Source organism: Chrysochloris asiatica, unplaced genomic scaffold, assembly GCF_000296735.1.
Source record: "Chrysochloris asiatica unplaced genomic scaffold, ChrAsi1.0 scaffold00175, whole genome shotgun sequence".
In the NCBI taxonomy this organism is placed as follows: Eukaryota; Metazoa; Chordata; class Mammalia; order Afrosoricida; family Chrysochloridae; genus Chrysochloris; species Chrysochloris asiatica.
Genome location: NW_006408693.1, coordinates 2,166,847 through 2,189,650, shown reverse-complemented (window position 1 = coordinate 2,189,650; position 22,804 = coordinate 2,166,847). Strand labels below are relative to the sequence as shown.

The 22,804-nt window shown below is 34.5% G+C and overlaps 1 protein-coding gene across 2 annotated transcripts in view; it reads left to right on the top strand.

The window, feature by feature from the left end:
- The window catches only part of TMTC2 (transmembrane and tetratricopeptide repeat containing 2), a 684,646-nt gene that overhangs the window by 404,106 nt on the left and 257,736 nt on the right, over positions 1–22,804 (top strand). For both annotated transcript variants that reach the window (XM_006871819.1, XM_006871820.1), the window contains one exon: positions 1,071–1,149. In XM_006871819.1, the coding sequence (XP_006871881.1) occupies positions 1,071–1,149 (79 nt within the window). The remainder of the gene's footprint in view (positions 1–1,070; positions 1,150–22,804) is intronic.

The following is a 22,804-nucleotide window of genomic DNA, read 5'->3' as shown; positions in this document are numbered from 1 at the left end:
GATTGTGCAATACCGTCATTTGATTTCTTGACTGCTGCTTCCATGAGTTCTGATTGTGGACCCAAGGAAAATAAAGTTATGACAACATCTGCCTTTTCTCCATTTATCCATTTATTGTTCCAATTGTGGATATTTTTGTTTTCTTTACATTGAGGTCCTGGGATATTCATTATTCCCAATGTTATTCATAAGTTGTAATGGTCCACACAGTCGGAAACCTTTGCATAGTCAATAAAGTACATCTTTCTGATAAAAAAAAAAACTAAAAAAAAAAAAAACTAGAATGCAATGAAAATTCATTTTATTTTGATTTTTTTAAAATGGGAACAAAAGAAAAGTGATGATTATAAAATGTATAGGATGTTAGGAAATGACTCAGCCTCATCTCTGTCTTTCACGAGCACGCCTGCATGCATTAGTTTTCCCCATTTGCTTCCTTTTTCTTCCCTCTCTCTCAAATACCTATCTCACTGTGTAATCTATTAAAGGATGCCATATAAGAATGGTGATAAAACTTTTTAAATAATCACATTTAATAATTTTATCATATTTTACTAACTTGGATCTTTGTTTAGTTTTTAATTTTTTATTTAAATTCTTTTTGTCACCAGATTTAACAAGTAATTATGAAATTTAGATGACTTTTGGTTGACCTCCAAATGTGCATATTTCAAGTTTACTGATTACGTAATCTATGTAAACTAGAAAATTTATATTAAATCAAGAGTTTTATCAACATTAGATTTTGTCATTTTTCTCTTAACTGTACAAACTATTTTCATTCATGAAGTTGAGATAGTATAATATCAAAGAACAGCTCAATGTTTTCTACTAGTGAGCTATTTAGAAATAACAATAGAAGATTCTGATTTTGGAAACATGTTATTATCTTATTTTCAATAAATATCCTGTGTCATTGTTGTTGTTAAATGCTGTTGAGTTATTTCAGACTCCTAGTGACCTGTGTAGGATTTCCAAGGCTGTAACTATTTGCAGAGAGTCTTATCTTTGTCCTGAAATGTCCCATACCTTAGTGGTAATTTCTTTTTTGTTGTCGTTTCTTCAATTAGGATGCCCTTACTGTTTATAAGGAAGCAATTCAGAAGATGCCAAGACAGTTTGCCCCACAGAGCTTGTACAACATGATGGGTAAGTTAAGAATTGATATTTTAGTTATTATTTCAGAGATCTGTGGAGAAATTAAAACCCGTGCTTATATTAAGTGGAACTATTTTTAAAACGTTATCTATCATTTATTCTCACAGGAAATGTTATTTACAGTTGGGCCTCATATTTAAGTACTAGGAAAACACACCTGTTCTGACAAGAGCAATTACATCAACTTAGTGATTCCACAGGCGTTGACTAAGGCCTCCTGGTATACCCCAGAGTTGTGTCAAGGGGCTGACAAATCCATTTGTGTATCAAGCATTATCTAAATGCCAAATTTTCAAAAATAGTATCTTGCACATATGTATAAATTTCCAAGTATGTTTAGAATTGAAACAAAACAAAAGCAACACATTTATTTAAATGAATTTGTCAGATTCATGAAAGTTTTTGATGAGAAGGTGCTTAAAAGGAAAAATGCTCAGGTGTAGAGATTTATGATTATTTTTAGGGGGAGAATGGATTGGGCAGGTAGGAGTAATGAGTTAGAATTAGAACTAGGGCTTCTTTTAGTGTTAGGGTATGGTTAGGATTAGGGTTAGTGTTAGGGTAGGTGTTGGAATGGACTTGGGCTAGTAGTGTGGCTTCATCTAATGTTAAGTTTGCAGTTAGGTTTATTGTATTTTTTTTCTTGAAATCTACATGATTTCCACTCCATTTTTAAGTTCTTTAAGTACATTGTTCCTTCTTTATACGTTAAATTTTTGTTGTTGTAGTTGTAAACTTCTTAGACTCTGGTTCCCTATTTTCAGTCTTATAGATTTAATTTCCATATCTGGGTTGAGTTTTCGGTAATATTGTTATATATTACACAAAATATATGTTAGTCTCAGGTTGCTGTATGCTGTTAGCTCTCTATACAAAGAAATCCCTTTAATACTATATGTAAGATTGGTCTGGTTTTTGCAAATTCCTTTAATTCCTGTTTATCTGGCAATGTTCTAATTGTTTTATTTAATGAAAGGTTTTGCTGGGTATATTATTCTTGGTTGGCGTTTTTTTTTTCTTTCTTTCTGAGTTTTATATATGGCATCCCATTATCTTCCTTGTTTGCATGGTTTCTGTGAGCAATCATAGTTTAATCTTATTAATTCTTCTGTGCATGTAACTCTTCAGTTTTCCACGAGCTTCTCTCAGATCCGTTGCTTGCCTTTGATTTTGAAAAGTTTGACTATGCTTTGGTGATTGTCTTTTGGGATCTGTTTTGTTTAGAGTTGTTCTAATTTCTTGAATGGCTTTCTTCTTGTCTTTCATGATATTAGGGAAATTTTCTTCCAACAACTTTTGGACAGTTTTCTGTATGGTTTTATTGGTCTCTTCCTGTTCTGTGACTCCAATCACATGTAAGTTATTCATCTTGCTAGTATTCCACATAAATCTTAGGCTTTCTTTGGTGTTTATTATTTTTTTCTGATTATTCCTCTCAAAGATGAGTATTGTGATATTTGTCTTCAAGCTCTAATTCAGCCTCCCATGGATTCAATTTTAATTTGCCTTTCCAGTGTACTATCTATTTTCTAAAGCCTTAGTTATTTCTCTTCTTGCTTTTAAATTGTTTTTGAATGGTTTGCAATATTTCTTTTATTTTGTCAGATCATTCTTGTAGTGTTTTTTCTGAATTCTTCTTACATTTTTTTTTTTTTGGTATTTGCCTTACTTTCATCGATCTTTCTCTCAGTCTGTTGAAAGTACTTAAATGGCACTCTCTTAAATTCCTCATCAATTAATTTTGATACCAAATCTGGTATTATATTTTCGAGTTCAGTATTCATGTTACATGTTCGAAGTACTCTATCTTGTTTCTTCATGTAAACTTAAGTTGTCTTTTTCCCCTAGACATTGTATTTAATTGATGATTGTATTTTGGTGTGTTCTCAGGCACTCACGCCCTGTGTCCCGATTTACTGTTTGTGTAGTGTTATTCTGGGCAGGTTCACCAGCCTCCAGAAGCAGGGACACTATTCTGGGTATCAGACCACAGGCAGAGCTGAGTCTGTGCAAGAGGGGATGCCATTAGTTAGTTGCTCTATTAATAATGGTAGGGCTGACCACACCCCTTGGCTACCAGGAGGGCAAGGGAACAAAGGAGAACTGTACCACTGTTGCCTTCAGCCTCTAGCAGCATCCTGTACCTCCAGATGTCTGTATTGGCAGCCACTTGGAAAATCTGAAAGCTCTGGATGGCCATGCTACTCCATTCTAGCTGAAGGCCAGCCGCCTGCCTGTTTTTCTTGTCTCTCACCACTCCTGTTCAGCATCCTCTTCCAGTCAGTACATAGCCCGCCTCTCTGCCCTATCCTCTGAAGCCTAAGGCTCCAGGATCAACTTCTGTATCCGTTTCACTTGGTTTCCCATGTCTGTGTTACAGACGGTCTGCTCAGTGTGTCTGTCTACTCCATCATCTTGCTGTGGAAGTTCTCAAGATTCATGATTTTTGGTGCTTATAAAAAAATGAGACTAACTTAGCCAAGATATGCAGTCTTTATAGATCAAGCTATGGATCTTTAGATTTATTGAAGTGACTATTTTTAAAGAAAAATAATGCTATGAAAACTGTAAATGCACTACTACAACTCTGATAGCGTAGTGGTTACGAATTGGACTGCTAACCTCAAGGTCAGCAGTTCGAAACTACCAGCTGTTCCGTGGGAGAAAGATGAGGCTTTCTGCTCCTGTAAAGATTTATAGCCTCGGAAACCCTGTACAGGGTCGCTATGAGTCGGAACCGACTCCACAGCACGTAATCACCACCACCACTTTGAATGATTACCTTAATATTCTTATTACGAAATATATACATCTAGGGCATGAATTTTTCTAGGTACAAGACTTTGAAAACTAGATTTTCTAATAAAATCACTACTTGTCAATTGTGGTTGATCCATAAATTCCTTATAGTAAATTGTTACCTACAACTGTTTGATGGTGGGTCAAAATGAACATCACTTAGTGATCTTTTGACTACTGGGAACATTTCCTAAATTTAAGATGGCCTGATGTGATTGGTTATGTTGCTGTTTTAAGCTAAATGGGAGCAGTGAAGGGGCTGATCTTTTATCTTCACATCAGTGTTTCTTTGTCCCTAAAGCACCAACTACAAACACAGCTTTTACATTTTCTTAAACCTGGTTATGTTACTTAATATTTCTAGGATGTCCTCGTGCATTAATAAAATGAGATTAGGCTATGTGATCCTTTTTGATTATTTTATTCTTTTTGTATTCTGTCATTTGGGAAATTTGATAGTGGCTTTTTATGACTTAAAAGCACATAGGAAAAATCTCATATCCTCCCAAAATAGAAAATATGTGTCTACCAAAGACACATTTCCCCTTTTTTTTTTTCCTGCATGACTGAATATTTAGAAAGAGTTGATACATAAAATGAGGCAATCCATTTCATACCTTTGGGAGTCCTACCTGTCATTATCCTGTATGATCCTGGAGTGCTTTCATGTTCACATTGAAGAAGACACCAAGTTTTTTCATTTTTTTGTTTTTTTTATTAGTTGTTGTTTCTTTTTTATTTGGTCTAATATCTAAAACTTAAAACTAGTCTTGTTAAATATAACATTGCCCTTATTTAATTAAAACAATACCTTCTACTAGCCAGCATTTTATCATTCAGATAAATGTACAGGTTCATAAAGTGTGTGCCTAGAATATATAGATTTAGAAACTGAATTAGCTTTTCTTTTTTTAATATCAAAATAACTACTAAGAGAATCTCATTCTCTTGTTTTGCCTAAAGAGAAATAATGGTTTGGGATCTACATTTTATTCTTAACACTAAGCTAACGCTTGAGATGGCCTTATTCTCAATTATCCTCAATTGTCAAATAAGACATCTTTCTTTAAATTGGAAAAGAACCCTGAAATCCTTAACAACAGACTACACATAGCCTTTTCATTGTTAATGGGAATGATGGCGTTCACTATAGTTAATGATTTCAGAAAATTCATTCAATTATTTGAAGTAAATTAATTTGATGGAAAATGCAACTGGCACCTTGGGATCTCTCTCTTATATGGTTTTCCAGATGCAGAGCACACACAGGCAACAAAGCTAAGTGTGTCCTTGGGGCTTTGTGCTGAGTCCAGTGTCTTATTTTGCATTATAGAAGGAGGCAGTTGCTATGCCCAGATTCTGAAAAGCACTCTTAACAGTTTGAGAGGAAGGATCCTAATATAATTTAAAATTTACCATCTCTCCATAAATATGGTGGCTGACTTTTTATGTCAGGTGACTAGGTTTTATATTTTCATTTGTTCATGAAACTAATTTTCTCAGAAAGTGAATGCACCTCCAATCAAATGGGTGAAATCCCCTGAGTTTTGCTTTTAACTCCTAATACATTTTGATTAGCCTCCATTTGACAAGGAAAAAAATGGCCCAGGAGATCAGCTGCCCGATCAGTTCATCAGTTTCATTAGACTGTCAGCATGTGCTGCTTATCCTATCAAGTTTATCAACAGTCTTGAATGTGTTTTCTGATTTGTACATTTACATTTTATTAGTGCCCTTTAGGGATCAGTGATGGATTGTAATGTCTGGCTAGATTTAGCCTGTAAGTGTTCATTTTTCTCATGTCTCTCATTCATTTACCCCTTCACAACCGCTCCCCCCACCACCATCCAGTTGTGTTTATATATCCCAAAAATCTTTGTTTTTTTCTCTTGTTCTCTTTTCCTTTGATTTAGAGGTTATGAAAAATAAATATGTAGGAAAAATATACTTTGTATATGATCATTAGTTTAATAGCTAAGATCACTGCAATTGGTATAACAAAAAACCAACTACAAAAACATTGTGGTTCTTTGCATTTTCATTTTTCTTCAATTATTGAATGTTTTATGAAAAATATATTATATTCCCATTTGCTCTAATACCGGTTGATTTATCAAGGTCACCAAATAATCATAAATTTATTATTTGTATACTTTGATTAATTTATAATTTTTATTAATTTAATTGACACTATATCATTTCCATATTTTACTCTGTTGTTGTTGTGTGCCGTGGAGTCGGTTCCGACTCATAGCGACCCTGTATAGGGTTTCCGAGACTGTAAATCTTCACGGGAGCAGAAAGCCTCATCTTTCTCCCACGCAACAGCTGGTAGTTTCGAACTGCTGACCTTGCGGTTCACAGCCCGATTCGTAACCACTACGCTACCAGAGCTCTAGACTGCTAAATTAATTTTTATGGTGTCAGTAAAACTTAAAATTATTTTAGAATATATTCTCATTATCCCTACTCTACACTTAATTATCTGACACTTCACATTTAAAACAATAGTGAAAAATCTGCTGATTATTTTGCACACTAATGATGGATGTTTGGCAGTAGCAGTGGTTGAAAAGTGAGATGAGAGTAATGCTGGCTGTGATGTCACCTTGGCGAGGCCATGATTCTCTGTGGTTTGGCAGTTACGTAATGATGTAATTTTTGCAGTTATCTCTAAATGCAGTCATCCTCCATCTTGTGACCCGATTTGTTCATTCTCCATCACTCAGCCTCACAGGATCTTCAGTGTTGATGTATTAAATTCCTGCCATTTTCTGATACTTATATTAACAACTTTCTCTTTTGGACATGACTATGACAACAAGTCAAGAGTTAGGTGTATTTTCTTTGATTTCAAAGAACCTGGATTGCTGAGTGGCAGTAATTGAGGAATAACATACTATCCAGAATTGTTGAATCATAAGTGTGCACAAATAGTATTAAATATATATTTAATAATTTTTATAAGCCAAAGTTACACTTTTACTTACCTTGTTGTTATAATTAAATATGAGACTATATGAATTATTAAGGTACCAAGTCACAGAATAATTCTAGAAATTGCTCCTAGTCAGGATTGCAAGTTTGGACAAGTGGCCTTTATTCTGCAGGCCTCAGTTCCCTTGAGGAAGAGCAGTTTGGATTAAATGGAATGTTAGTATAGTGTAGTCCCTAAAGTCATACAAGTGATTTCATGGCTTTGGTGCTTATTAGCTAAGCGAGTTTGGTTAAGTTTCTTAACTAAACCTCAGTGTCCCCATCTATAAGATGCCTATAGTGTCTACTTCATTAAGTCATTTTAAGAATTGATGGAGAGAACGAAAAGTAGATATAAGACTAAATGCCCAAACTAAGTGTTTTATAATGTTAGCTGACATTTTAATCAACGTTTTTGTGAGTCCCTAAGCTCCATGAGTTGGTGATTATATTTTTTACCAGATCTGCTTGTATTTATCAGTATAAGCATGGTTTCTTCAAAAACAGGAATGTCCTATAGTTATGACTTTGCAGTTACTGATATTCAACCATTATTCCATTTAACTGTGCTTGTCTGTAATTGCCGTATTTTTCTCCCTGGACCCATTTCCCTTGTCTTCCTTCAAAACTACAACAAAATACATAGTTAATGCCCACTTAAATTGATTCCATTAGCTGAGGACTCCCTGTAAAGGAAAAATGTCATGTTAAAGTTATAGTTTCATCTCCTTTTCCTGTCATGACATATTTTCACACTAGATTTATTAAATTATTCTTAACCCCATACCATGTTTCCTATTTTATATTTATTTTAGATACCTGATAGAAGCATAGGAATCTTCCATCTCTTCTTCTTTCTTTAAAATCCTCCTAACATAAAATCTCTTCTATTTTATAAGGTAGAAAATTAATTTGAATTGCTGTATTCAGACCTATACAGTTTTTCTCAGAACCAGAAACGCATTTTCCTGACTTAAAGCTAAGTGTTTTTTCCTATTTAGTTCTTCTGTTATTGAACCTGGCACATTTTTTATAATGTGAAAAATAGCTTTTCTTAATACATTTATCATCAGCTAGGAATAAAATGCATGGCAAAAGCCTGTTGACTTTTATTAAAAAGAATAAAATATGTAATTACATGTATTTACATTTGTAGGAAAATGTCTGCTGATGTATTATATTTGTAGGAAAATGTCTGCTGTTGGTCTCCTGGTAGCACTGAGTAGGTTCTGACTCATGGCGACAACAGAACGAAACGTACAACAGTATTAAACACTGCCTAGTCCTGTGCCATTCTTAAAATCATCGTTGTGAGTGAGGCCATTGTTGCTGTCCGTTTGTCAGTCCGTCTCATTGAGCATCTTCCTCTCTTTTCCTGACCCTTTACTTTTCCAAGCATGATGTCCTTTTTCAGGGATTGTTCCTTCATCTTTGCTTCTAAGTAGCATTCTAACTGTACAAATTTTAGTAACTCATTCTTCTGGAAGTCCACAATATATTCTTTGGCAAAACCATAATTCCAATGTGTCAATTCCTCTTTGGTTTTCTTTATTCTGTGTCTAGCATTTGTATGTATATGGGGCAATTGAAAATACCTTGCCTTAGGTCAGATATACTTTAGTCTTTTGGTCATCAAGGTGATGTCTTAGCTTTATTTGCAGGAGATTTGCTCATTGCAACACATCATTTCTTGACTGCTGCTGCCATAAACATTGATTGTGGATCCAAGTAAAATGAATTCCTTGGCAACTGCAATGTTTATCCTGTTTATCATGGTGTTGCTATATTGGTCCAGTTGTCAAGATTTTTGGTTTGTTTATGTTGAGTGCAGTCTATACTGCAGGCCATAGTCTTTGATCTTTATTCATTGGCAGATATTGTAAATCCTGTTTACTTTCAGCAAGCAAGGTTTTTCTGTTTGCATATCATTGGTTGTTAATTAGCCTTTTCCCAATCATAATATTTCCTTCTTCATATATTCCAGTTTCTTGCATCATTTACACAGCATAGAGATTGAATAAGTATGGTGAATGTATGACACACCTTTCCTGGTGTGTAAACACCTCAATTTTGCCTCTTCTTTCTCTATAAGCACTAATTTCATTCATTATCTCTACTTAGAATTGCTTTCTATTAATCCCAATTAATTATGGAAAACTGAATTAAGCGGTAAATTCAAATTATTTTTATCAGTTTAAGCCCTTCCAGTCCCAAAGTTCATTTAAAGCTTATTTACTATTTTAAATGAAATTACTTGAATTTGTTAATGCAAAGTAATTGTTGGGTTTAATTTGTGTCATTTTCATCCTTGAAATTCATCTTGAGAACACAGGGGCACAGTGTATCAGAGAGAATCTTAGACTACTGTCTTGTCATTACAGTCCGTAGTCACAGCTTTATCTCTGTATAGACAAAAAAAGGCACACGTGTGATGTTGATAAGAATATAAATAATAGATATTGTTCATTCTTTCAAATAAATTTCCAGGAATTTTCACAATTAGTCCAGAACCTTTTATTGCCTTTCCTGGATGTGCAAGTATCTGTATATAAAATGGAAAAAAAAGTATTACTCTAAAATTGGGATCTTTTGTTCTGTGTTGCCTGGACCAAAAACCAAACCAACAGTGACAATAAAAACAAAAAATTTTAATTAGTATATGATACTGGTACTACCATTGGCATTAAGATCATGTTTTTTGGTCTTCTGAAGAAAAAGAAAATGATATAAAACATGTTTATTTAGTAATAGATTAAATTGTTTTCCAGGGAATTGATGATAATGAGAATTGTTCTTTGTTACTTCGTGTATCTTTTGATCATATTTTTTAGCTTCTCCTCTGATTATTATGTTATATTTATTTTATTTTTACATCAAGTGCACTTTATTTCCTCCACAGGTATTCTGTTAAAAGAAAAGCACTATTTATTATTGCCATACCCTGTGTAATGCATTTATTCCCTGATCTGATACAATGTAATTTAAACTTAATGCATTTTTATATGTGTATAAGAGGATGTCCTCTCAATTGTATGCCTTATATTTATATGTTGTTGTTAAGTACCGTTGAGTTGGTTCCAACCGTAGCGACCCTGTATAGGGTTTTCTAGGAGTGACTGGTAAGCTTGGACCACTGACCTTTTGATTCAACAACTTTGCAGTCTAGCACATTGTATATTACTGGCTAATTATAAAAACCCAATTCTGTATTAGAAAATGCACTTTACTTTACCAATGTGCAGCAAATAACCCTTTTTCTTGTGTAGGTTAAAATGAAAATAGTGTTTTCTTCTATTTTTTTCCAGTTAAAAGAAGAGGATTGGTTTGATTGAATTTTCAGTTTTGTGAAATTACAGTTTAATTAGGATAGATTTTCCTAAATTGAATGGGCTAGTAATGGTGAACTGGTAGAGAACCAAGTAATAGGAAACAGTATGAATGTATCTGAGAAATTTTTGATATAAAAATATTATCAAAATTTTAGATAGCAGTATGCTTGAGAAAAAAACTTACTGAATAAAAGTTAAGTATCCTAAGTGTTCACTTGTCTTTAGCTTCTTTACAGTTACAATAGTAAGTAAAACTTGTGCTGCAAAATCGTACAAATTGTTTACCAAAATGTGAGATACTGTTTCTTGATACATCCTTTGTCTGAGTCTATACACTTCTGATGCAGAGGTTTCTATCTATCTAACTCTTCCTCAAATAACTCTGTCCTCTTAGATTTATACCACATCAAAATGGCAGTTTTGGCATCCTCAAGGTACACACATTGTGTTCCTTTTCAGTGTTCTTTGCAAAACAACCCCACAGTAATCTGATGGAGCAAGATTTGGGCTGTAGGTAGATAGGGTAAGGTTTCCTAATGAAATTCTCCTAGGACAGCACTTCTTACCATCAAAGAATGAGACAAGTGCATTGTCACTATGGAGAAAAATTCCTTGGTTTTGCTTTCCTGACCTTTAAAAAGAATGCCACACTTAATTTTCTTAGTACTTCTTCATAATTAGCCCCTTTGATCATTCTGTGTCCTTTGAGAAAATGTAGCCAGCTTAGTAGTTTGAGATCCCAGAAGTCTCTAGAATGAGTCACCATAATTCTGAGTTGTCCCCTGAATTTAAGTATACCGCATATCCCCTCAGAAGCTACTAGTTTGATTGAACCTTTTGTTTTGTTTTGTTTTTCTGAAGGCACTCTAATGAGACTAAGACAGGTGTATTATTGAGAGAACTTATCTCCAGCCATAAACTGATCACAGAGACATGTTTAAACACATTTTGTTTGGAATAAAAATGTGCATGTATGAACTAGTAAGTACTCCAGTAGCAATTTTTTTTACTTGCCCCCTCATATTTCAGATAAGAAGATTTGATACATCAAATGTCAAATGCATTTCCATAAAACAAAATGCTAAAAGTAGCACTTGTACAACCATTTTAAAGTAATTGAAAGGTCTATACTATGTCCTGAGTGCAGTACTTTTGAATGAGTAGAAGAAAAGATCATTTTTGTCTCAGCCTTCTGTATGGTTTATGTTTCAGCTGAATAATTTATATTTGTACTATTATACCCATTCCTCTCTGGTAGCGTAGTGGTTACGAATTGGGCTGCGAACCTTAAGGTCAGCGGTTCGAAACTGCCAGCTGCTCCATGGGAGAAAGATCAGGCTTTCTACTCCCGTAAAGATTTACACCCTCGGAAACCCTGTACAGGGTCGCTATGGGTCGGAACCGACTCAACGGCACTTAACAACAACAACCCACTCCTCACTTATCAACATGGTTAGTCCAAAAACCAGGTCGTTATTGCAAAATCTTCATTATTCGAGAATTGGGGACAGCAGCTCATTTCCCACACTGATGCCCTCCTGTCGCTCAATACCTACTGTGTTGCAGCAGTGTATTTGGGGATGCATGTGGCACAATGAGCTTTCCTCTCCACTATACCTTTCTATCTGCTGCAGAGCCCGTAGGCTTGTGATAGTAGGCTTAGTGGTTAGGTGTTGCTCTCTTCCTCCCATTTCTTGTCTGGGGCAGGGATCCGCTTGTCTCTACCTGTGCTACTATTGCCCATCCTAAATGGGGATGTTGCAGATTCTTCATCCACATCATCCCCCAGCCCTATGCAGCCATCTACCCTCACCCATTCCCACCTTCCCCATCTGACCTCTTTGGCAATTTTAGGACTTGCCCGATCTTCTCCTGCCCCCAACAACCTCACATTATCCTGTCCCTCATGTTGCCCAGTCATTGCTGGGGATTCTTGTATATCATTTAGCATGGTACACAGAAAGTGGCCTAGGCCTGGCCAACTAATGAGACTCAGACCATTGGAGACACCACTTGAGAATTTTTTTCAAGTTGTCATAAACTAAGTGTTGAATTATGAGATAGACAATAAGTGAGAAGTAGGTGTATTGGTTTGTGTTAATATGTGTGTGAGTGTGTGTGTGTGTGTGTGATAGACAATAAGTGAGAAGTAGGTGCATTGGTTTGTGTTAATATGTGTGTGAGTGTGTGTGTGTGTGTAAATATATACATGCATATATACATACATACATATGTGCGTGTGTTTACCTCACTTTATCCTAGATTATACTTAAATAGGAATATTCAGAGTTCATTTTCAACATGTTGGTTTGCATGTTTAATGTTTTCTTCTATGAATTGTTCTTAAGTAAATTTCTTGAGACATTCAGCATGCTGACTGTGATTGGGAGATGAATGTTTTTTTTAACTATGAGATTTGAACTTCACATTTCTCAAGTCTTAGGAGTACTTAGAAGTATCAACACTTTAGTAGTGTTTAATCTATCTAATCTCTAGTCTCAAAAGCAAACTATAAATTCTAATTTCCAATTTAAATCTATTGATTTAGTTTTCATTGTTTCATCATTATAAAGACAAGACCAGAGGTCTAGTACCAGGTATATACCAACCCAAAAAAGTGAAGCATCAATTAAAATTTTAGAATTTCATTTTGTAAAATATTGCCCACAAGATAGAGGAATTTTGATGAACTTATATATCACAAAGACTTCAATAAAAAATTAAATAAATTTCTCCCCCAAATTTAATTCTTATTGTAAAACTGTAGTTGGTTGGTTTCTTTCCTTTCCATCACTGAGTCTTGCTGTCAATTGTACATTATGTACTACAGTTACGGGCATTAATTTGTTAGGCAGAGCTCTATACACTACAAAGGCCAGGATCTAGTTCAATTGCCTTAGATAGGTAATATATTTTGTTTAAAGTTTCAACTAAACCCAGAGTCACAAGATATACAGTCCTTATGGGGAGTTGGAACACTTTAATACCAATCGGATGGTTGTTGAAGGATCATGCTTAGGTTTCCATATCACTTGCTTTCCTTGAAATATGATATCACACAGCTGATTATATTTCATTGTTTATAAAAACCACACAAGCCTACTTGTTGCATTAATTCATACTACTGACAGTTTAGTGGTAGAGGAAAAGACTAAAGTTTAATTAAAAATGTATTTTTACATTGAATTTCAAAGAAATGAATATACTAAAATTAATACTTAATAATTGTTTGCTTATTCTCTAATTCCTAAATAGTTTTTATGTTTCTGTGTAAAAACAAAAACTCTAGTCTTCAATTACAGTAGAAATGAGTAAGGAAAAATATATATATTTAAACTTCTACTGGACAGCTGTCATGGAGTGAATATTTTGCACAGTAGTACATACTTCATGGCAAGTGTGGTTGTACTTGGAAATTTGAGGGTTTTTTATGCTTGAGGAAATTCATTAACTGGATTGATAATATTTCATCCCTAAAAGATGCAAATTTGATGACATTTAGATGAAGCAGATATAGTTATATGAAAGAAGAAAATCTGTGAAGGATATGATCTTGAGGATCAGTACCAAGGAAGCAAGTTCTAGATACATTTAAATAGGTCAGTAGCATAAAGTACGTTTGAAATCAGCTCTATTACTAATTGTAAGTACTTTGATTTGTGTGTTTTTATGACTGTCTTTCTTAATGAGTTAGGGCAAGGTGGCTTTCTACATAAAAATCTCATTTAACCCTTTTGTGACAGAATTATTTTCTGCTTTGAATTTTTTATTGAAATTATGTTTTCAGTAATGCTGAAATCAAGAGGATTTTTTTTTTTTGAGAGAGAATCCAGATTTTCCAAACATACAAAGAAACTTCAAAGACTTCATAGTAAAAATTCCATTGTTTTAAATTCCATTTTCCATAACCTTTTTGAAGCCCCCTCATATATCCCAAGTGGATTCTAGTAGTGAGGTTGGTGGGATGAAAGCTATTCAGGTTTACACAATTATACAGATTTCTGTCTGGTGATAGTACATATTACAACTGGGAAAGCAGCTTCCCCTCAAAACTTGAGATGATGAAAATATTGATGGCTGAAATGTGTTCCGTGGGTCATGAAAGGGATAACTTCAAAAAATGGTTTTATTTAGTTTGTTTTATCAATAATTATTCATGTTCAAATTCAGTAAGTAATGAAAATAGAACATGAGAAATTTTGTTACAGAAAGCAAGTTCTTTTTCACCACATTGTTACTTATGGGCATGAGATTTCGTGGGCTTTGTAGAATCTCAAGCGTTCATTAAGCATGGAGTAGTTTTAAAATTTGGTAGGACTTTGTTGTTGTTGTTAAGTGCCATCGAGTCGGTTCCGACCCATAGCAACCCTGAACAGGGTTTCCGAGGGTGTAAATCCTTACGGGAGTAGAAAGCCTCATCTTTCTCCCGCGGAGCGGCTGGTAGTTTCGAACTGCTGACCTTAAGGTTCGCAGCCTGATTCGTAACCACTACGCTACCAGAACTCCTTTTTGTTAGGACTTAGTAATCATTTATACTAGCATAGGATTTTATAGTATACATTATTCAGTGCATATTATAGAGACATAGTGCTTGATTCAGAAATCATATGATACATATTTATTAAAGTACATTAAATTGAAAATGTTTCTATTATACTATTCTGACATTATTTGACAGTCCCTTTCTATTTTATTTCACACCATTTTGCTCATTAATACTTTTTGTCAGCTACAATATTGTCTTTTACCCATGTGCAATAAAGCTGCTGTTTGTTGTAGTTGTTTTAACATTTCAGTACCGATTTGTGTGCTTCTTTCAAGTGTTCTGTAATGATTTGAATCTTATTAAGGTGTTTTATTTGTTACATTATAATTTTCCTGATTTTACTATATTACATTATTTTTTGTGGAGACACATACATTATGCACATCATATATGCACAGTTTCTTTTCTAGAAAATTTAGTAATTTAATAAGATTGACTTCAGCATTTATTGATGGATTATTTTCTGTGATTTATATCCTTGAAAATATAAAGGTAATTGATTTGTCTGGAGAACTTGAAGATCAGCAATTTACAAATAAAGAAACACAGAAATTTTTTCAAGTTTAATTTTGAGACCACATCATGTGTTTATTGTATAAAACATCACACTACATTTAGTGACCTTTTAAACTTTCAGTAACATTTAATTTATTTCTTGAAGACTGCTGTTTTTATTTTAAAAGGTATGCATTCAATTATTTCACCCTGTATTTAATTTCTTTGCAAAAACCATTCTTACAACCTGCAAGGACTCCCATGAAGTCTGATGCTATAGAATTTGATGAAGAACTACATATTGAACTTTTTAATAACATTCCTTAATTTACAATTTTAATTATATTTCATTTGGGCTTGCAATCCTCACAGTCCAATGGAAGAACTTAAAATGTTTAAAAGTCTGTGGGTCAGAGAGTATCCTTTCTAATGTTGATACGTCTCCTGCTCTCTAAGGAACTCTGATGGCACAGTGATTAAGCATTTGACTACTGAGAAGTTTGAATTTTCTAGCTCCGCTGTAGGAGGAATGTGTTGCAGTTGGCTTCCTTAAAGATTTACAGCTTTGGAAACACAAAGGGTCAGTGCCATTGTATCCTGTCGGAATAGCTAGAAGATGGAATTGACTTGCTGGTGACTCCGGTTGGTTTTTGAACGTGATGCTATGGGTTAATGTACTGAACTGCAAAGTCACTTTGATCCACAAGGTGGGCTCACCACCTGCTCCTCAGAAACCCTATACAGGATAACTATGTGTTGGAACCAACTTGATGGCACTTTACAGTAACACCAGCAATCAGAACTAAACTGGGCAACTGAAGAGTATGTGTATTAATTTGTGTTTACAAGGATAAGATAAACCTGAGGAAAATAATAGAAAGTAAATAAAAGAGACCCCCAAAATAGGCATCTAACAACTATAACAAGTTTATGAGTTTTTCTTTTCTAAAATAAAGATTAAAAGAATTTGCCTGCCCACCCACACTACCAACACTTCACTCCCACTAAAAGAACATAAGAAGAAAAACCTTTCTAAGCTATCATCTAGTAAGACTAACATTTTTAAAAATTGTCTGTTTGAAAGGAGAAAAATGCTCATGGACATATTTTCACAAATTTTACCCATGTGTACTTTTCATTTGTGGATAGTAGTTTCATGATTTTTATCTGTTTTATTTCAGAGATTTATTTTTCACTCATGATATATAAAAGATGTTTAAATAAAATGTATTTTCTTTCATCCATGATAGAAATGTAGTTCCCATTTCTGAATATTTAATTTTTATGTAATCAAATAAATTTGACCTTACCTTGTAGTCTTATCACTGTCATCTATACACAAAAAATTACTTGATAAAATACAAAGACCCATGTTATTAATAAGTGATGCTGAATCTGGTTCAACTCATTTATTGTTGTTAAGTGCCATCAAGTTAGTTCCAACTCATGGCAACTCTATATAGGGTTTCTGAGGAGCAGCTGGTGAATTTCAACCACTGACCCTGAGATTCACACCAACATTACGGTCTAGTGCTTTATCTCACAGCCAGTGCCACACAAGGACTCATAGTGACCCTGTATAGAATTTCCGAGGAGTGGCTAGTAGTTTGAACCACTGAGCTTGCAGTGTTAGCTGCCCAATGTTTATCCTACAGCATCACGTTAAGATTCTACAGGAACATACAGTATCTTGTAATTATACAGTTTCATTATTAAAATTAGCTACTTAGTCCATATTTAAAATATTTACCGCATAATTGATGTGAGGTATCTAAATTTATTCTTTCCAAACATTTAATCAACTGTCCCAAAATTACTTTCTTGAAAGCCAATTTCCTTTCCCAATATTTAATGCCACATTTATTATCTATAGGAAGAACTTAACATAAATTTCAGTTTATTTCTAAGGTTTTGATTTTGTTCCATTGGTATTCTTTTGTTGTTGTTGTTCTTATACCAGTACACTTCTGAAACTGCTATGCTGTTGTATTTTAATATTTAGTAGACCAACTCCTCATTCATTACTTATTACTACCAGATAATAGCATAGTGATTACGAGTTTGGCATTCCTGTTATTACTACCAGATAATAGCATAGTGGTTACGAGTCGAGCTGCTAACCTCAAGGTCAGCAGTTTCAAACTACCAGCCATTCCGTAGGAGAAAGATGAAGCTTTTTGCGCTCATAAAAAATTACAGCTTTGGAAGCCCTCTGCAGCGTTCCTAGGAGTCAGACCTGACTCCACAGCACATCACCACCACCACTACCAGATAAACTTTAGCATCTTTTTTTGTTGTTGTTAGATCAGTGGTAGTGTTTTCAGTACAAATGAAACTGAGTTAACATCAATGAATCAATTTGAAAAAAATGAACTTTAAAAAAAATCATGTTTTTCATTAACTGTATGTACTCAGTTTTTCATTTATTCAAACTTTCCTTTCACTTTTTTCATGCATCTATAGTATTTTTAGAGTCCTTCTGTGGCACTGGGGGTTAATGAGCTGGACTGCAAAGTCAGTTTGAACTGCAAGGCCGGTGGTTTAAGCTTACCAGTTGCTTCTTGGAAACTCTATGCTCTTTGGAAACCCCATGGTTGTTATGGGTTGGAACCAACTGAATGGCACTTAATAACAACAGTATCTTTGCAATTGTAAAAAGAAAACCCAAATCCTTACAACTGGAACAATAAAACACATCATGGTAAACAAAAAAGATGGAAATTGTCAAAGACTCAATTTTGCTTGGATTCACAATTGGCACTCCTGGAATCAGCAGCCAAGATATCAAAGGACATATTCTATTAGACTAATTTTCTTCAATAGATATTTTTAAAATGTTAAACATGTCAATTTGAGAACTAAGGTGAGCCTGACCCAAAGCATGATATTTTGATTAACCTCGTATACATGTGAAAATTGGACAATGAATAAAGAAGATCTTAGAAGAATACATACATTTGAACTATGGTGTTGGAGAAGAATATTGAAAGTATCACAGACTTTCAGAAGAACAAGTAAATCTGTGTTGGAAGAAGTACAGTTAGAGATGGAGAGACTTGGGCTCTGATACTTTGGACAAGCTGTCAGAAGGGATCAGTCTCTGGAGAGGCACATCATGGTTGGTAGAGTGGAGGTCAATGAAAAACAAAAAATGGATTCAAAGATAATAACAATTGTGAGGACAGCAAAAGACCATATGGCATTCTGTAGTACATAAGATCAGTATGAGTTGGAACTGACTCAAAGGCACTTAACAAAAAACAACAGTATCTATTTAAAGTAGAAAATCTTCCTGTTCCCAAATTAAAATTTTTAATGCTTTTGTCAGTGAATTTCAGTGCTGTATAATTGTTATGCCCCACACATCTGTCATACTATGGTGGCTTGTGTGTTGCTGTGATGCTGGAAGCTATGCCATTGCTGTTTCAAATACCAGCAGGGTCACCCATGGTGGGTAGGTTTCAGAGGAGCTTGTAGACTAAGGACAGTTAGAATGAAGAAATAGTCCACTTCTGAAAGATTACCCATAAAAACCTCATGAATATTTGCAAATAACAGTGTTTCAACACATTGATGCATTACTGGAAGCAGTTAGCTACCTGGCTGCATCTCTTCCCATTACAAAGAAAGGTGACCCAACAGAATTCAGAAATTATTACCAATATTGTTAATGTAACACTCAAGTAAAATTTTTGCTGAAGATAATTAAAAATGGTTGCAGCAACATTTCAACTGAAAGTTGCCAGAAATTGAAGCAGGATTCAGAAGACATAGAACAAGGGCTATCCTTGCTATTACCAAATTTGGCTGAAAGCAGACAATACCAGAAAGATGTCTACTTGAGTTTTATTAACAATGCAAATGAGTTTGACAGTGTGGAATTATAGCAAACTTTATGGCGCTGTAGGTTCATCTCTGGACTATTAATCGCAAGGTTGACTTTCAAACCAACCAACCAATTGTCAGAAACCATATACAGGGTTGCTATGAGGCAGAACTGACTCAATGACAGCTAACAACAACATGAGTAACATTACGAATAACGGGAATTCCAGAACACATAATTTTGCTCTTGAGGAACTTGAGCAACGACTATGAGACAGCCGTTCAAACAAAACAAGGGGACACTGCATGATTTAAAATCAGGAAAGGTGTGCCATCATGGGTGTATCTTTTCTTCATACTTTTTCATTTTGTATTCTGAGCAAATAATCTGAGAAGCCAGACTATATGAAGAAGAATGCAGCATCAGGACTGGGAAAAGGCTTATTAACAACCTGATATGCAGATGATACAACCTTCCATGCTGAACGTTAAGAGGACTTGAAGTACTTGCTAATTAAGATCAAATAATACTGCATTCTGTATGAATTACATCTCAATGTAGAGAAAACCAAAATCCTCAAAGATGGTCCAATAAACAACATCATGATACTGGAGAAACCATTGAAGTTGTCAAGGATTTCACTTCACTTGGAACCACAATCGCTTTTGGAATCAGCAGTCAAGAAATCAAAACACTTACTGTGTTAGGCAAATTTGATACAAAAGACCTCTTGAAAAATGTTAAAGAGCAAGATGTCATTTTGAGGATTATGATGCACCCAACTCAAACAGTGATATTTTCAGTTACCTGCTATGCATGTGAAAACCAGACAATGAATAAGAAAATGTTGAAGAATTAATGTATTTGCATTATGGTGTTGGTGAAGAATATTAAAAGTGCCACGGACTTTCAACAAATCAATCAAATCTGTCTTGGAAGTAGTATAACCAGATTGCTCCTTAGAAGCAAGGATGGCAAGACTATATCTCACATACTTTGGACATACTATCAGGAGGAATCAGTCCCTGTAAAAGGACTTCATGCCTGTTAAAGTAGAATGTAATCAAAAAAGAGGAAGAACACCAATGATACTGATTGACACATGACTGCAACAATGAGTTCAAACCTGACAATTTTTGAAAGAAACCAGACAGTGTTTCTTTCCCTTGTGCATAGAGTTGGAGATGACTCCATGGCACCTCACAATAGCATAGTTATTTAAAGGTATTCTTAAAAGATGTGTTTATAAGAAAAGATAATTACAAAACAGGATGATAATTGCTGAAATAGGTAGAATACATACATAACACTTGAGAGTAATATGAATAAAATGAAAATAGGATACTGATCTGGAATCATGAAATTTAATTGTTTACTTAATATATTCTTATCTTAAAGCATAATTCTATGAAATCGCATTTTAAAACACAGATTAAATCAAGGACATACATATTTAACATCTTTACTTTTGAGGGAATATGATTTATTTGTATTCTGTGTACCTAATCAAATTTTAGATACGCAGAAATCATTAAAAGAAGATGGAAGACAAACACAGTGTCACTGTATCAAGAAGAAATGGACAATATCCTACCATTTCAAGAGATAACATATGATCAAGAGTCAGTGGTACTGGAGCTAAAAGTCCAAGGTACACTGAAGGCATTGAGAAAAACAAAAAATCAGGAATTATGGAATATAAATTGAAATTCAACAAACTGATGCAGCACTGGAGGCACTCACTCATCTGTGCCAAAAATTTTGGAAGACAGCTACTTGGTCAACTGATGGGAAGAGATCAGTATTTTTGCCTATACCAACTGTGGCCCAATGGAATGCAGAAATCATAGAACAATAATATTAATATCACATGCAACTAAAATTGAACAACATTTGGAGAATGAGTATTCTGTAACACTTAACTGTGCTCATGAAGAAACTACATTGACCAAGAAGCAGTCTTTTGAACAAAACAAGGAGACACTGAATGGTTTAAAATCAAGAAAAGTGTGCACAAGGGTTGTGTTATTTTACCATACATATTCAGTCTGTATACTGAGCATATGTAATCTGAAAAGCCGAATTATATGAAGACTAACTTGGCACCAGGAATGGAGGAAGACTCATTAACAAACTGTGATATGCAGATGTTATAATATTTCTTGCTGAAAGCAAAGAGGACTTGAAATACTTACTAATGAAATTCAAAGATCACAGCCTTCAGTATATGTTGTGCTCAGTGTAAAGAAAGCAAAAATGGTCCCAACTGGACCAAAAAAATACCATCATGATAAATGGAGAAAAGATTAAGTTTGCCAAACACTTCATTTTGTTTGGATCCACCATCAACACTCATGAAAGCAGTAGTCAAGAAATCAAAGTATGTATTACATTAGGAAAATCTAATGTCCAAGACCTCTTTAAAATGTTCAAGACCAAAGATACCAGTTTGAGTACTAATGTGTGCCTAACCCATGCTTTGGATTTGTCGGTAGCCTCATATGCATGTGAAAATTAACCAATGAATAAGGAAGACCATAGATTAATTTGAGATATGGTGTTGGAGAAGAATATTAAAACTACCATGAACTGCCAGAAGAACAAACTAGTCTGTGTTGGAAAAAAATACAGCCAGAATGTTCCTTAGATGCACGGAAGGCAAGATTTCGTCTCTCATACTTAAGCTATATTATCAGGAGTAACAAATCCCTGGAGAATGACATTATGCTTGTTGAGTTGTAGGCTCAGTGAAAAAGAGGAAGACCCTCAACGAGATGGATTGGCACAGGGACAGCAGCAGTGGCCTCAAATATAACAGTGATTATGAGGACATCACAGGACCGGGCGTTATTTCATTTTCTTGTGCATAATGTCACTGTGAATTTGAACCTACACAGTGGCACCTAACAACAACAATAAAATCAAATTTTACAAGACATTGTAATTATAATTTTTTGTCAATAAATTTCAAGTGCATTGAAGACAGGTATGAGATTTTATTAACATGGTTTTCATCATGTGTATTATCTGTGTTTGTTAACCTCAATCATATGCAAAAGTTATGTTAAAGAATGAAAAAAAAGAGCATGTAAGTGCAGTTAATTTAGGAGTGTCTTAGTAAAGCAAACAAGGATTAAAATACGTGTGTGCTATATATACACTGAGTCTTAAAGTAGTGAAGTGTCACCTTGAGCTGGGGCAGGAGAAACAAAGGGTAATATTGGCAGATATGAGTAATCTTCCTGCTACTTGCTGTTTTTCTTATTTTCAAGCAGGAGTTCTCCAGTAATTTGAAACATAAGTACTTAAGAATCTCTGAGACCTAAACTATTGCATCAATAACCTCGCATTCTTTTCTTAGGGAGTTAGCCTTTGCCCGGGTTATTTAAACCTGGGGCTTTATTAGGGAAGAAGAATGACATTATTTGTTCTACATCTGAAACTGGTTTATATCTGCCTGAAGCCAGCCTGGAGACATCCAAATCTCTTTGCCTGTGAGTGAATCAGAAATAAATCTGGGTGATGAACTTGATCACTACATCGGCGTCCAGAAAATCATCTCATTCTTATAAAAGTGCTTCTATTATGTCATTCTTTGTAAGATGAGAAGGAAAAATGACCATCATTGCTTTCTTTCCTCCTGGGTACTATAAACATTTTTTTTTTTTTTTTTCT